The sequence below is a fragment of the Rhipicephalus microplus genome, chromosome 4 (genome assembly GCF_043290135.1).
Source record: "Rhipicephalus microplus isolate Deutch F79 chromosome 4, USDA_Rmic, whole genome shotgun sequence".
Taxonomy (NCBI): domain Eukaryota; kingdom Metazoa; phylum Arthropoda; class Arachnida; order Ixodida; family Ixodidae; genus Rhipicephalus; species Rhipicephalus microplus.
In genome coordinates, this window is record NC_134703.1 from 75,961,350 (window position 1) to 75,979,004 (window position 17,655).

The following is a 17,655-nucleotide window of genomic DNA, read 5'->3' on the forward strand; positions in this document are numbered from 1 at the left end:
CACAAGTGCTCTTTTGCGCGTTGAGTATAAAACCATTCTCGTTTGCCCATTGAGATACCTTGTTCAACCCTAGTTGAACTTGACGTTGGCACATTGAGATGTTGCAAGATTTGTAACCAATCTGCACATCATCGACATATATGCAGTAAAAAATATTTCGTGGGAGAGACAGGTGCAAGGAATTCATTTTAACTATGAAAAGTGTACAGCTCAATACACCTCCTTGTGGCACTCCTGTTTCTTGGACAAATACTCGAGATAAGACAGTGCCAACTTGGACACGGAATGTACGGTTGGACAGGTAGCTTTCGATAACTGTAAGCATTCTACCCCGCACACCTAAATGTGACAGGTCTCGCAATATGCCGAAGCGCCATGCAGTGTCATATGCCTTTTCCATATCGAGAAACACAGAAAGAAAAAATTGCTTATGAACAAAAGCGTCGCGAATTTGTGCCTCGATACGGACAAGGTGGTCAGTGGTGGACCGAGCCTCTCGAAACCCACACTGGTATGGGTCAAGTAGGCCACTAACTTCAAGGAAGTGCATCAGGCGCCTGTTAATCATTTTTTCAAAGACTTTGCAAATACAGCTGGTTAATGCTATTGGCCTGTAGCTGGAAACTGAGGCCGGGTCCTTGCCTTGTTTTAAAATTGGGATAATTATAGCTTCCTTCCAGGCTGAGGGTAGCTCGCCAGAAGACCATATCGCATTATAGAGAGAGAGGAGAGCTTTCTGGGTTTCAGTGGGCAGGTGTTTCCGGAGCGAACAATTCGCACACTGCTACTTCATTTATAAAAAAAAAAACAACACGCCGATGTGCACTGTAAAAAAAGCTGTCTAAAAGAAAATAAGAAATGTGGAATATACAGGTACTTGCTGAATGCTTTTCATAAAACCAATTCAAAAAATTTGCAGAATTTTAACACGAAATTGTTTTATGCTGCAATCTAATAACGCTTCATAGACGTATTACCGTCATGGAAACGACGTTGAAAATATGTACGCAATCATATGTTATACAAAAAAAGTCCCGTTAAAATGGCATGCAACCGATGCCATCTCGGTTCGCCACCACAAGTGCCGAGCACGCTATCTACTGCGCAACAGCCACAGGCTCTAACTGCTATAATAAAGCGTTTTTTTTTTTGTACCTCACGCTTTACTCTCTTGGTCAGTGAGGTAGTGTTATGCTACTAGAGCAGTAAAAAATATTATTTTATGACTCACGCAATTAGCAGCTGCAACATGTATGGCTACGCAGCTGTTCCATTCGACGTTCTCGGTCTACTACTTTGTAAAACACGTCGGGCAACAATTACGCAAGTAATCTTTCTTGCAACGGCTTCAGCTAACTTAAACGCAACTTCGGCACTCTCACTTCACCGTTAACAACATACTTTCAACTTAAACGAAACATAGGCAGTAGGCCTCGCACAGCTGAGTTCCGAAAATGGGGTGACCACAACACTTCCTGAAACTATAATAAATTTTAAAAAGGTGTATTCAGCAAAGTAATATAGCAAGGTCTGTATTTCCTTGAACTGTAGTCTGCTGGATTTGTTGTTGTTTTTCTTTGGAGGATGTGGAAGAATTCTGCCAGTGCTGTATACAAGGTCCACATGAAGGTCAATAACGAGGGTCTAGCATTTTGGTAAGGTTTGTTAATACATACACGCGCACACATAAACACGCACATAGACGCAAGTACACAAGTACACTCACACATACGTACCACCGAATTCGCCGGTACGCGTCCAGTAACGTTACTTATATTACCTCGAAATTCGCTCTTGTCGGCTTTCTTTCTCGGAAATCCGTGAACGCCGGCGTATAAAATTTCAAAGCGCTTTCAGTCACATTACTACAGGGTCAGTAAAAAAAGAGGGGTTCACAAAACTCGGCGTTTTTCCTCAGCGATATTACCGGAGTGAAGAGCACCGTCCTCATTGATTTCGCGCTTTTCATGAAACGGCATTGAACTTCCAGGGGAAGTTCTGGCCGTACTGACCTGCAAGTAAACGCAATATATCCGTAACAGCAAACACTCACGTTTACGCACAGACCCATCTGTGCGTGTACGAGAGTGTCATTAAAGCTTGTAAAGAGAGATCCGTGCCCTTTGGCAAGTTGAAGTAAAAAAAAGTGGAGATTTCTCGCCCGACGAGTCTTCTTAAATAGTGTTTTGAGAAAGTGAGACCCGCTAACTTCCAGAACGGGCTGCGTAGTGAACTTAATACCGTCTTCGCTGTATATAGGCAAAAGGAGCGCAAGCGAAGCGATATTAACGAACTGTGTCTCTTCAAACTTTTCGAAAAGTTAGAGATTGCTTTTCGGAGAGTTTACCGTTTCCAAGTAAAAAAGAAAATTCATGCGTTAAGTTAGCGCACACAACACGCATGCTAACACACATGTGCACGTACACACAGGTACGTTCGCGCTCACACACACACACACACACACACACACACACACACACACACACACGAACCTCTTACTATGGGCAGTTTCACAGCAAAAATACTGGAATATTTTTTTTTCTTAAAGACTACAGTATCCGATAAATTTCTCTATCTTTGATGTTTTAGCTCCTTTATTTTTTCCACCCTCTTCAACGTATGACAGAAAGACGGCGTAAAAAAGGCCGAACTCAACATGCCATTGGCGCCGTCACTGTATAGGCATTGTGCAATTCATTTTGCCCCCTCCCCCCTTTTTTTTTGCTCCGTAGTATTCTGATAGCGCCCTAGCATTCTGTGTGTTTATTTATTTGCACCCCTTCATTTCTTCTTTTTTAATAGGGTTGCAGCCATTTTTTTCTACATTTTCTTTCGCTTCCTGTCCGGGCCTCTTCCGCAGGGAAATTGTGGCGGCTCAAACTGGAAGCCGATATCGGCGAATCAAACAATGGGAAGCCTAGATTTGTCACGCTGCCGGCTTTAAAGTGGATCCCGCAAAACTCCCTCTAGAGAAACGTTTCGTTTTTCCCCGAAATGCTTTCCTCACACAACCATGTTTTCGATTTTCTTTCTTTTTTTTCTCAAGTTGTGTCTGACGGCCATAGCGAGTTTAAAAATTCCGTTGCCGCTTTCCACATCCAGCCTGAACGTTCGCGTGGCTTTTCGATTTCAATCCGCGTTAGCATACCCCAGACACACCGCTGATTCCTTTCAAGTAACTTTCATTATTATTGCGCTTTCTTATAATAATATGGCATTTATAGCTCGAACGTTCTCGGGCGTTGTTATTGCTTGACAGTTTTTCGAGCAACCTGTATGGTGGATGAATTAATCTTGCAGAAATTTACATCTTTTTGCTTCAAATATATATATTTCTATCTCTCTCTCACTCTTATGTGGCCTTCATTTTTACTTTTCGACGTTTGAGCTCGCCGATTGTAAGCTCACGCGGGGAGTGGTTTCCAAAGGTACGTGCTGCTTCTTGGGGCGTTTTAGTCAAGCCTGAGCACACGTTTCAACAAGTAGATTTTTTTTTTTGGATCACTATCGAGATACACAAATTTAGGAAGTGTGCCGCGAGTGTATTTTAAGCAACAACCGGGGTATAATGCTGTGTTGGGAAAGAGTCGGAGACTGAAGGGATCAGGGTGTGGTTTGTACAACACTCTAACCACAAATGCACAACACTGCGCCAGCTTACGCTATGCAAAAAACATGTACAATATCTCAAGCGGGTCACGTGGGTGTTTTGGTCCGCTACATACTGTTTTCTTCATGGTTATAAACATCTCCATGAATGAATTCTTGAGGGTTTGGTGTTAAAAAGTGTATTTTGACATGCCGTACTTGTCTATCTTCTAATGGTGGCCGGTATTTGTTGGAATCAATAGCAAGCTTGTTGGCGCGGAAGAAAATGGGAATCGAATTGACTGAAGTTTTTTTCTTCGCAAGCGGAATGGCTGGATAGTGTTACATTTCGTTAGCTCGGTGAAATTATCCCAGTATTACGTGTCGTAACTCAGCCTATTTGTCTTCAACACAAATATTTGCATCCATGGGACAACAAATATAGCATAAAGATGCATCAGCCACTGAGAAATTGTTTGATGTGTCCTTGTGCTGTCATGACTGCAAGGATGTATTGCAGCTTTTCTTTTCATTTTAGGATAACACACCACTTATCCTAAACTAATTGACACCTCTATCTTTCTCTTTCCTCCTGATTTTTTTCTTTACTTCCTGAGAGAATAGCGACACTACGTAAGAAAATTGTCGTGTGGTGAACGTTTCTAATGTCATGTATACACAAAACATCTGCGTAGACCTGCACCAACCATCCTGAACGAAAGTAAGTAATCAGATTTGAACAGTTTCCAATGCGAAAATCCCAACATCTTCGTGAAGTTTATGATGATGAGTTAGGTGAAGCTGGAATGCTTTTCGGTAAAACCGTCAAGCTCCGTCGCTGCACTGTGACAACGTTACCAGGGGACTGGTCATTGCAGATGGAGGCGATGGTGATGAGGTTGTTGTCGAATCACAAGCGGTCGCATACCTTACAGCTGCGGTCGAACGAGCGATCGCAGATTCGCGCTTGAAGCTCGCGTCGACGCCACCAACTTGATATACCGACCACTTTCGGCGCTTCACCACTGCTTCTCGCATCCGTCCAATTCGACGTTCTCTTTCCACTGCTTGGGTGCCGTCACAGCTTCGCTGGCTCTCACTTCGAGAGCCGCTTGTCGACGAGCCCGCTTTGCTTCGGCTGTGCGAGCGCTCGCCACTGCCGCCACCTACGAATTGATGCTGAGGCTGGCTTGCGATTGCTGCCGATGCTGGCATCTTCCTTCTGGCTCGCGAGCTCTCAGCGCGAGGTCTTGGAGGTGGGCCCGCATTGCAGGCACATTCCGAGCTCTCCGCGCCGCTGTCTTTGCTTACAAGGTGTGCATGATGAGTAGCTGCGTGGAGGTGTGCAATCACTGTACTCCAGGCGATAATAAAGCAAGCGTGCTGAAGTGCTTGCGCATAGTCGCGGCCATCTGGCGGTCGCATATATAATTATAACATGCTCCCATGTATGAAAGGGAGCACCGAAAAGGGAGGAGGAGCATAAGTGTGTGCTGCGCTGCTTTGAGCGGCCATGACGAAATAGAAACAAAGCAGGGAGCATGACGTCACGCCGCCAGCATTTGCAAGGCAACCCGTTTTGAAGCCAGTAGTGTCGGCACAGCACGGGACCTTCTGCAGCAATATCACGCAAGCAACGAGACTTGCAGAGACTTCGGAGTGTGGCGCCCAGTAGCTTTATATCGAACCAGGCTAGTTCGGCGCAGACCGCCAGGCTCACGCAGGAGGTCTAAAAACGGAAAGCCACCAACAGTACTAAAACCTATAGATTATAGTGCTCCATGCTACACTCTCAGTACGCTCTCAGTACACTTTAGTTTTACCGCAAGCTCTGACGTTTTCGTCACGTCTTCGAACTCGTAGATTTCAACTGGTGCGACGTAATACTTCCTTCTTTCTACTAGGGGCGAAACTCTTTACGGTTCGGTGTGTTCCTTCGTAGGAAGCTTGATTGATTGATTGATTGATTGATTGATTGATTGATTGATTGATTGATTGATTGATTGATTGATTGATATGTGGGGTTTAACGTCCCAAAACCGCCATATTATTACGAGAGATGCCGTAGTGGAGGGCTCCGGAAATTTCGACCACCTGGGGTTCTTGAACGTGCACCCAAATCTGAGCACACGGGCCTACAACATTTCCGCCTCCATCGGAAATGCAGCCGCCGCAGCCGGGATTCGATCCCGTGACCTGCGGGTCTGCTTCGTAGTAGTAGCACGCTGTAGTGGTAGCCACTTTTAGTTAGCTTCAAAAGTTGGTCATTAGATGGCGTTTCGTCTATATGTCCTTGAAAATATTATCACTAGATGAGATTAGTAGTTTTCGCATGAAAATTCATGGCATAAACAGTGAGTGAATGATGATGATGGGGGTGATGCGTCCTCCCTTTCGCCCGTCAAAGACAGACAGACGGACGGAGGGACGGACGAGCAGATGGATGGACGGACAGATAGACGCTTCGTCGCACTCATCTTTATTCACTCCGGGGATATGCTGTGAATTTTTTCCTTCCTCCATGGTGGTGGTGCACCATCTAGTGGGTGACCTATGAACTATTGCAGAGCTGCTCCTATAGCAGTCGCCTGCAGAATAATTGAATACGGCGCACCGATTGACTTCTGTGAGCAAGAGGAGCTTCGTCTCTCACAATGAATTTTGAGATTTCACGTGCCCGAGTCCCGATATTGTTGTGACGCATGCAGCAGTAAGACACTCCATATTACATCTGAACACATGAGGGGCATTTATCGTGACCTTATATATACGTACACTTCTGTCTTCACATTTCGGCCACATTGTTGTGTGGCTCTCGGGGCAATGAATTTAATCGTCAACTGCCCAGAGGAGTTTTTCACCTTGAGAGCCAGCGAACTACGAATCAGTGCCAGCAATGTCACGTGCCTGCTCGCACTGCTTGTGATGGCGCAACGTTTGCCTCTCGCTCACGGGCACAGGGAAGTTGCTTGATTTTTGACCCTTGTGAAGAGGCGTGTGTTGGTTGAAAGGAAACTTTCTCAGGGAAATCGGCCATGGTGAGCCACTTTTTACAATGTGGTACAGCATACGCGTCAGCCAGTGGCCGCGAAAGTTCGGGACGCCAGGCTCACCATGGTAGTGCGTTAGAGTACACTCTACTATATGCACCCTAACTTTGTCACGTTGAAAAGAATGTCTAGCATTCTTCACTCACATTCGCTGCCCGCCGCGTTGCCACGAAGCATGCGCATTTGCTAAACTTATCGCCAAAGAAAAACACCTAAACAATTGCGGTCAGAATTTTCAGTGAACAGAATCGTAATCGTCGTTGAACTTTTCTCTTGCATCGTGTTTTGCTGTTTAGTAACATAAAAGCATCTTGTTGTTGTTTTTTTTTTGCTTAAGCTTTTTCGCGTCCGTAGGAATCTGTATGGTCAGAACACATGAATATAACTTTAGTAATGAAATACAGTTTGTTTCTTGGAAACCCAGCTCTTTGTTTTAGCGATGACCTTAATTAGCCACCTTAAAATCAGTCCCCCAACTGTTCTAGGTGTAGTCCCGACCCCCGTCTCACCTACCACTCTTTTTTTGTTTAACTTTGCCTTTTTCTTCCGTTGACAGGTCAACGTGGACTGGGAGCTGAGTGAAACGCTGTGCGACTTCTACATCGCAGTAGACGTCACCTGCAGCACGGCTTCCATATTCAACCTAGTCGCCATCAGCATAGACAGGTATGCCTCCACACTGCTTTTAACAGTGCCCCATCCGGATTTGTGTTCCGCATGATCTTTAAACAATGTGGCTATGTAATGTGCTTTACATCGAAGCTCCATATGACTACGAGTTTCTTCGAACTGCGTACGCAGACAAGACATGCGTTTAACTACAAAGTTCCGCCCCCGTCACCCCCTCGCTACGTATTCGACTTACCTCTTCACCACCGCCAATGCATCTTTCATGAGTGTCGAGATACGCGACAGTGGAACTTTCCGGCAGTCGTTGTTGCCGATCATCTCGAGACTTAGGTATGACACTTGTGGACTCGCTAGTGGACTTTTTGACTCGCTATGGGACAGACGTGTGTCACTCACTCAAAGAAACAAGTGTCAGAAATCAAGGATCGTCAATGCTCACTCAAGCACGAACAGGCGCGAAAACAACGTGAATAAACTGCCGCACAATCTGGCATTGACTCTGAACTTTTTTATTAGCATTCATTCTGTATAGTGCAATGAGCCCACGACATGACGGAGAGACTAGAGGCCTATCTGTTGCCACGTAGAAGCGGCCTAATGCGTGCAAGTTCACGCCTCTAAGTACCTAAATAAACTTATTATACTTCAATGTTTGTAAGCGCGTATCAGAATATTTACTTTAAGCACATGCGCAATCATTTCCATGGTTTCCGTAAGCATCATGACGTTGCTGAAAACGATGCTGCTGCTGCTGCTGCTGCTGCTGCTGCTGCTGCTGCTGATAATGATGATGACGATGATGAGTGGATGATTCAAATGGTGCAAGCTCATAGTTAAGCACGAGCCAATGGTGACACATTTAGCTAAAAAGGACACCCAAACCTGGTAGCATATCTTCTGACAAGATAATCGGAAGAACAACCCGTCCCATCAACCCGAGCTACATCACTGCTATGACATTTCAGTGGTCAGAGAGTCACTTGTTGGCATTTCGCACGTAGAGTATACCATTCTTTGAGCTGGTTGATGCCACATGGCGTTTATTATCATCTTCACTGTCAAGGCAATGCACAGAAAAAAGGAAGTCAGGCACGCGGTGAATACTGTGGCGTGTTGAGTATGGATGAGAGCCTAACGTTAACGCACCATTCATCGCCTCTCTAACTAAAAAAATATGACACTATCAGCTTTTACTTTAACAAAAACCATACTCTCCTAGTATGCTTGATTCTTATCAGCGCACTTATTTAGTTGGTTAAAAAGAAGTAAAACCTTTTTGCACTGCACAATTATGCTGAAAAGGACGGACACTTCTTGATCTTTGATATGCAGTAGTGAACAACAACGCAAACTAAAAGCGCAAAGGACAAACTTAAAAAACGCAGGAAATGTGCTGACAGCTGCCATTGAGAGCGGTACTGACACAGTGTGTTCATTCATGTTTTACGAAGAGAGAAAATAAAAAGGAGGGTAGGAATCAAGGAAAAGAAAATAAATAAATCATTCATAACGTGGGCGAAAATTCAAGTAGATGACAGAAGCATTTTTTAATATTTACACGCAGTCACCTGCCAACATATGAAATATTTGATAGCGCAGATAGCTGAAGTGCGTAATACATGTTGCAAAAACTAACTGCCGCAAACTGTTTTCCCAATTTTCTTCTTTTTTTTTCCTCAGCACACCGCGTTAGACGGCACTTCGGGTGCGAAAAGGCGAACTTCGTGATGATCAGATTTGCATCCTTTCAGTTCCTCAATACCGAAGTTCGTGCATTTCTGAGCAGGCTATTTTTGCTTTGTTTTACACGATGTAAACTCGTGTCAACATAATATATATGGTAATAGCTTTCGGGAAAGAAAAAAAACAAATTAGAAATAGGCGCCTCTTTTAACCAAAGAAAAGTCACTTTTCCGCTGGCTTTTTCATGTCGTATGAACCTGGAAAAGCATGAAATCTCGCCCTATGCGCGTAATTTCGCTGTGACGACACTTTTCGTGTTGACGGGGCTCGTTATGGTGGAGCGAATGGTCGCACTATGCCGCTAGCTAACGAACCAGACAGACCACGTTCCTGGAGCTTCAGGGATTGAACGCATCATGCTTCTGTAACCCGCCACGGGCGCAGTTTGAAATTTCCGCGCAATCATATATAATGGCAGTAGTAAAAAAGCGGAATCTGCGGTCGCAGCGGCGATAAAAATTTGAATCCGAAACCATGATTGGGAGCCTCAGCGGAGCAGCGCACTTCAAAAAGACCAGCGAACAAGAAATATGCGTTGCTGATGACAGAATGTGCACCCTGCGCGCCAGCCGAAGTTTGTGGCTGAATTCTTCGGAGAAACGGTGCCTCATTATTCATACCGGAAAACAAAATGTTGTATTGTTTTAGATCACAAAGGGAACAAAATTAAATCGACAAACACGTGTTAGTTCGAGCGACGTTCGCCAGCAATAGCCTGCACACCCGCATGCAAATTTGCTCGCGGCCACGAGTGCCATTTCCTGGCATGCTCCTTTTCCTGATTCTCTCTCCCTCATTTAGCCTTATTTCTCGGGTTGGTGGCCACGAAGAAGTATAACAAGACAATAACAACTACATACAATTTTATACAAAAGCCACATACTCCTTTACCCAGCCAATCCTTCAACGGTAGTCGCATATAGGACAAAAAAAGGAAAGACACAAAAGAATTGGAAAAAAAAACAAGCGAAGATCTCAGAGGAGCAGCAAATTCACTTTGTCTCGTCAGCACGACGGCCATTGCTCGGCGAAATTCAGCGGCTGGCAGTCAGCGAAAATTTATTGCTTCTTGGCGAATTCATAAATATGCTAAACAGCATCGCTACCAAACGAAGCGAGGCACCCGGGTCGTTTTGAAAAGTTGCTCGGCGTTTCCGCGGGCACGCATTCAAGTGGTAACGCTAACATTGCCGAGAGGACAAGCGTGCACTTGGAGAAAAACTAAAAAAATAGTAGATTAAAACAATGACACCAGAAAAAAAAAACGAGCAGCTTGTCAACGCTGCTGCGCACTTCGACGGTTTTACGAGCGAGCTGTTGCTGTTATCATGTGCGACAACAGAGCAGAACAATAAGCGTACTTTGAGAAATAATAGTGTTAACAACAATACAACGTAACACACTTAGTCTGAAGAGGAGAGGAATGTTCTTGTTTTCTCTCTTTGTTTATCTCTGCTTCTAGATCAATATTCTTGAATATACTGCCACTGCGATACGCCACAGTTTAATGGCTTCTTGTATTTGTCTTTTAGTGGGAATTCAAATATGTTTAGAGAATATCTAGAACAAGCGTCTACAACGTAGTACACTATTGTGTACTACCTTGTAGACACTATTGTGTACTTTCTGTACACTATTGTGTAGTACACTATTGTGTACTACCTTGTACACAAGGTAGTGTACACAAGATATTACACTATAGTACACAAGGCAGTATACTACAAAGTAATACACTACACTTCGTACACTATTATCAAGCTTTAGATGGGCAATCGAAGCAACAAATTTTAAGCGCTGAAGCGAGACAGGGACGATTAAGGTGAAACCCAACACGTGTGCAGCGTCATAAGGGTCATCCAATCAATCAATCCTTGGCTGACGTGCCCGCCTCGTTTCAATGCCATAGGCGAAGAAGCAATGACCAACATTATGCTGTATTAAAATAGTTATTATTGTTTATTTAGGGGCGAAGCTCCTTATAAGAACACCCGTTCGTCCCTCGTAGCCGTTGTAGTGTGTAACAAGTATAAAATTTTGATCTCCAAGGTGGTACCAGTGAGAGATTTCTTCTATGCGTTGTTGAACAATGAAAATTAGTGTTCAATGTACATACCAATGGCTGCTAATGAGGAATGAGAGACAGGAGCATTCGGCTTTTAGTTAACGCGCACGCTGCGATCCCCATTAACAGCCATTGACATGTACATTGAGCTCTATTTGAAAAGAAAGGGTTGCTACGTTATACTCGCTAGGTGTGACCTTCTTAGTTTTAGAAAGGTTTAGCGAGCGTTGATCCGCAGTGCCATGAATACGATGAACTAGCATATACCATGAATGAACTCGAGGTGGTTAAAGGTGGGAAGTAGATACGAAGCGCAAGCCGTAAGAAAGTAAAAGCCGAAGTCTCCTGTGTCTCATTTCCCATTAGCAGCCATTGTCATGTACATTGAGCACTATCTGACAGGAAAAGGTTGCTACGTTATACTCGCTGAGCGTAACCTCCTTGGTTTTAGAAAGTTTTGGGGAGCGTTGGGCCGCTGTGCCATGAATACAGTGAACTAGTATATACCATAAACTCGAAGTGGTTAAAGGCGGGAAGTAGACCCGAAGCGCAAGCCGTAAGAAAGTGTGCGTGTGCCACCTCTCGTTTAGTCCTTGGAATGTCCGCTGGATGGCGATGCTTCTATATGGGGGATATATGATGAAAATATGCGAGATGTTGGTACTTGGAGTGTTCAATAGATGGACGAACGGACACACAGACAGATGCATGGATGGACGCATGAGCGGACGCAGGGGCGGATGCATGGACGAACGCAGGGGCTGACGCACGAACAGACGCACGCACGGACGGCCGGATGGACGCATGGACGGTCACACAGATGGACACAAGGACGGACGGAAGCAAGAACGAATGGACGGACGAATGTTTCGCCCCACTCTCTCTACCATTCACTCCATGAATATGCTGCCGATTTTTTGTAGTTGTGCAGTAGTGGTCAGTACGCGATGGGCCACTTGTGCATCATTTGTTACGTTTAATTACGAGCAGGGGCTGTGGGTATTGCCCAGTAAACTTCGACCAATCATTAACAGCTAATGACCTATAATAAACAAAACAATACGGGGTCGTTTAGCGTTACAATCACACACATTTTTAAAAAAGAAATGTTAACCTTATGCAGTTCGCTTACGAGTATTTATTTAAACAGATTAAAGAGGGGGAGAGTAAAAGGTCATCTCACTGCTTTTCCCTCCACCCCACGCCCAAGTCTTAGAAATGTAGGAGTGCAAAGAACGACACTAAGTACTTATTTCGCAGCCATTCACAATGTTAGATAAAGCACCAGGTAAATCAACACCACCTAAATGGCGCTTTACACAAATGTTCAACTGAACCCTTTCTTCTTCAAAAATACTCCATATTACAGTCTTTCTTACAAAACAAAACTTGGAGACTGTAACACTGAAAAAATCCTGACACTTCAAGTTCCCTGAAGACTTCTACAGAGTCATGTTGATATGTCAGCGACATGTTTTATTTACTAGGTAAGAATTTAGGGTGATGGCAACTTCTTGGTACTCACTGTAGTTACAACGGCAAACTCAGAAGAGGAAGTTTGCAGGTGCAGTGCTCAGATAAATAACAGGATAAATGTGGCTGTACTTTTAAAAATTAATGGAAGTAACCTTGATAAACAGTGCTTTGTTGTGGTATAAGGCGGCTCAGCCTGCACAGTTTCTGCAAAAGCTTCTTCAGTTAATTTAAAAGCAAGTGATCACTCTGCGTGTGAAAAAATCACGCCCAACTGAGAGCATATATAAATAAATATATACGGCGCAGACCTAGTGAAGGCATCTGCTCTCCCCCTTCATTCAAGAAGAAGTTGGTATGCCGCTGTTCTGTGCTTAAAATGGCTCCCTGTGCGCAACCAACAAGACTGAAGAGTCTACCTTTGTGGTTAAGGTGAGCATCACAAAGAAAAATTTGGCGTTTTTTTCTTTCACTGAAACTGAGAAAAACGCACCTTTTTGCGGCGACAATATCATCCAGCCTGTTTAAATAATTTTTGCCAGAATGCTCCTCTACCCCATAGAGTTTCGTATAGTAAGACCTTGAGAGGAATTTGGCGTTACGATCGTTTAGATCGATGGGAATTATGGAAAGTACAGCCTTCGAATTGAATTGCGTTAGCTAGAGAACTGTCTACAGAACTTGTTCTACAGTTTCAGTTTTGTTCTTCGCGCAGAATGGCTAGTGGGGTACGGTAAAAAGCACTGAATCCACATCTTTCCTTTTCGAAGAGGCTGAAGACCGCTTGGTTTCTTGATTTGCTGCCATGTTGGAGCTTTATAGATTATATTTGACAGTTTAAGCAAATCGTCGTCTACTCACCGCTGCGCATAGATGCAGCGTCCAATGCCTGCGCAGAATATTGCGTCAAGTTCATGTTTTTTTTGCATAATCGCTTGTGACTAAAACTTGTTTACATCGACTGCAAAGTGACGGCAAAGCTATGTAGACGGGCCGTCATGCTCCTCTGACTGGACCTCACAACAAAACCAGAGGTGCGCTAGGGGCAGACCACTTGGACAGACGCACCTGGCGTCGCAGCTGACGAAACGTCAAGTGTTTTTCACTTAATACTCCATTTTTATTTTCTAAATAGATAATGCACGCTTTCGATAAAAAACAAGAATGTTTGTTTTCAAGTTTTGTAAATAAAAATAATTCATATTATAGTGATGTCAAATTCGGAACGAAATGGTGGACCAATGCATACCCTCGTGGTTAAATCCGTCCCGATTTCATTTCCATCTCATGCTCACGGAAAGTTTATGTGGTAAGCATTACGTAGAAAAGAATGAAGCAGGTTTGTATTGAAAATAACTTCATATCAGTTGGTTTTTACACTCGGCAAACAAGCATCACGTATCTTGAGAACGTAATACATCCAAAACAGATGTGAAGCCGTTATTTCCCACCATTCCAATGGGTGTAAAGTGACACTGAAGAAGCCCACGTATATTAGGTATTAGGTATTATAGGTATTATAGCATGTAACGCCATACTCTACCCTAAATACTTCATATCGATAATGTGGCTGAAATGTACATGACTCACTGTTGTCGGTATTCAGAAGTAAGTTTTGTACTCGGCTCATGTAGACAGACTGGAACTTGTATTTGCGGCTTGATTAGCTCGTAACATAACCTTGCATGGTATAACAATATATTTAGATAAAATTAGCACCATTTTTGTTCATCCACCGCTGCTGTGCTTCGACGTGACAACCTCCACATCACTAACAACGTTTCTTTTTTCATTTCATACTTGACAGGGCATTTTTCTTCCAGACATCATCTCGTCAAGGGAAGCAGTAACTTCGTTTATGTGCAGCGAGAAGAGATAAATATCAGTGTTACTTCGCGAACACATATTAATAACATATGATTGCAGGTGTCATCAAGAATAGCCGTGACACTATTTCGCTCATTCCAAGTTCTTCAAATGATTTGGGCTTAAGCCTATGGTAATTGCTTTCGAATCTTGAAACTATAAGTGACCTCTTTATGAAAGTTGTAATACAAGACTGAAATGACACCCACGCGAAGTCCACATAAGGATATACACTTAAATTTTGCCATGGCTTCACTGTAAAACGAGGGCCTGCAGTTGCGAAGGAAGCTCCCTTTACGAGTCATGAAGCCGCGTGCACGCAAATGGTATGCCACAAGTGTGATAACGTAATTACAGAAGAACAGATCTGAAATAAGTGTATTTCTTTAAATGCCGCTATGAATGCGTACAATTAAAGGGAATGGAAAATTGCTGCAACGTCGCACGACTGGTTTCACATCTGCAGCAGTCGAAGGAAGTGCTGTGGGAAAGCCAGAGGCGACCAAGAAAACATTATGCAAATTCAGTAGAGTGCAGACTGGCAAAAAGCATATTATTCACCGGCGTAAATTTTCCGCGCATAAGCAAAAAGCAAGAAGGGCTCAGTCAGCAGTACATTGTGGAGGCGGTAATGAACTTCTGACGAAGTTTCAGCTTTACATTTGAAAGTAAATGAATTAAGTATGGCGTTTCTGCTTAGCAGGGCAAACATATGAAACTTCTTCTGCAGTTCAAAACTGAAAGTATTATTAAAGAGGTTCATCCTTAAAACGGAATCTTTTCACTCGCTTGTTTGGCTGCCACTGTCCTTTCAATGTTGTTCGCAGTTGCTTCACGCGTTCATAAACAACTGTTCGACTACTGGGAACCTCCAAAACAAAACTAATCGAAACGGAGAATGTAGTAATCACAAGGGCAACGAGGCAAAGATACCCATTTTGTACATTTAGGCTTATAGACATCATTGCAATCTTGTATGGAAGTCGTGATATTACGCAAAGAACATGAGAGAAAATCACGGTGTAAAAGTACTGCTTTTTCATATAACGGGGCCATCTTCCGTAGCTGCCATCTAATTTTGGCACCAAGGGCGCAGTTCGTGCATTCTTATTGTTACATTAGGGTACGCGCGCTCTCACAGCAATTTTTTTTTTATTTAAACGGTATCTGAACGCAGTGGCAGACACAATGAGAAGATGATGTAGCGTATCGTATATAATGATTTTATGTCGAGAACGTCTGCCCGCGTAATACAATAAGAACAGGGGAAAGTAAGCTTTCGGTCACGCTTGTCAAGCTGCTTTCCTCTATTTCAGCATATGCATAAGCTTTGTCATGTGCTCTTCTCTTTTAAGCATTTGTAGGGTGCATAGTTTAGAGTTTGCTATATTAGTAAATCATGTCTGTATCCAGGAATGTTTTTTTTTGTTGGAGGGAGGGGGTGAAGGAGTGCACATTATTGAAGGCATGGTAAAACACGAAAACACCTGTGTTCAATATTTTCCTCGGTAAAACGCCCCTTTCCATCCGAATTCCGCAACCAAGAGAGAGTCCTGCCGGACACCTCTCTAGGACACCCTTCCTGGTTACCAAATTTAAATGAAAGGGGTTATTTTGCCAAACAAAAATAATAAACTTAGATGTCTTATAAGAATTCAACCACTAGCCCCCCCCCCACCCTGCACGCCCCCCCCCCAAAGAAAACAAATACATTCCCGGCTTCGCGCCTTATTAGAATATGTATCTCTATTTTGGAATAACCGACAATAGATTGTTCAACCTGCGTAGTATACCTGTAATGGGCTAAAAGGTTACCTTGATTTCACTTATTCTCACCACGCTAAAAGCTTTTTTAAAACGCCCTCTTGCGACCAAAAATCAGACAAGTCGCACATTCTCCCAACAACAGCTTTAAGTCGTTTTCACGAACAACTAAACATCATACCACTACAATGTTGAAACGTCAAATGAAATGCCCCAGGAAAGAATGTATCAATGATGTAAGCGTAAACATTGGCTAACCACACCGATCAATCAAAACAACAGAGGTGTTTTCGTCATCTCACCACAGCTTTTAAGTATGCAGACACTGTTGCGACATAAGGCGTCACTGCCGACTACAGTGCTGTGCGATGGCACGCGTTCGGCGGCCACCACAGTGTAGGAAGAAGATGGAATAAACACGATGTTTCCGTTTATGTTATGACTTTCATTATGTACGATGTAACAACTGTGGCCAGGGGTGTTCTTAGCATAGGCAAATTATGAAAGCTGACTCTAAACTGACGTTTCCCACGGCACAGTAAGTCGTTTCCCCTCGCTCAGAAAGAGCGTGGACCTATAAAGCAGAATATCTTACTCACGCACACTTATTTACAGCTAGAATACATAACATTCTCACCATATATCACTTTCATGCACTGCCAGCACAATGGCTTTGAGTTTGGTTACTTCGCAGATGTTGGTGAGCAAGTATGTGATAGCAGGTGGGGCCTAGTCCAGGTCGTTTGTGCCACATGACCCACACTTCTTGGCCAAAAATGGCTGCCCCCTACAATTGAGGGAAATAATGGTCTACATTTGAAGTTATGATTGTTCAGACGCATGAGGCCACATTACGAGGCGCAATTCGCTTCTCGCTCTTTTCATTACGCAAAGCACGTCCACAAGAAAGCTCTCTTGTTTGACCTAGCTGCTTTTCTGATATTAAAAGGTCATTTTCTCTCTCCACTGCACAGTCATTTATAGAGAATTCGTGAGCAAGTTCTAGTAACAACTTTTTTACAGTGTGACATTGCACACCACGACACGTTCGTCTTAATATAAACAGCTAATATTTTACGCCCAATTTACGGCATTTGAAGCCGGTTCGGCAAGCTACAGAAAACATTACGTTGTTTTTCCTGTAGAGCGTGCACCACTGCACGCGTACTCTTTTTGCGACAGAGCCAACTTTAAAAGTTTATTGCATGTTCATCATTGTATCAGGCGTGTATTTATTTACATTCCTGCTGATCATTAAAAGACAATATATTATTTGTATCCCTTTCTACACTAGCATTTTTATAAATAGAACGCTTGAGTTGGATCTAAGTTAGGTATTAAATCTAAAAAAATAAAAAATGCACTGCACCATTTGTGTCAAGCCATCAGTTGCTACTACTGGTTGTTTGAATAGGCCCCTGTCTTTACAAGGCTGTTTCTGAATTGAAACATAAATTTAGAAAAAATATGTGAATGTAT

The 17,655-nt window shown here is 43.4% G+C and overlaps 1 protein-coding gene across 1 annotated transcript in view; it reads left to right on the forward strand.

Annotated features, from left to right (window-relative positions):
- LOC119172178 (dopamine D2-like receptor) overlaps positions 1–17,655 on the forward strand; it is a 217,062-nt gene that overhangs the window by 183,282 nt on the left and 16,125 nt on the right. Inside the window, exon 2 of the mRNA XM_075892965.1 lies at positions 7,195–7,304. Coding sequence (XP_075749080.1) covers positions 7,195–7,304 — 110 coding nt within the window. The remainder of the gene's footprint in view (positions 1–7,194; positions 7,305–17,655) is intronic.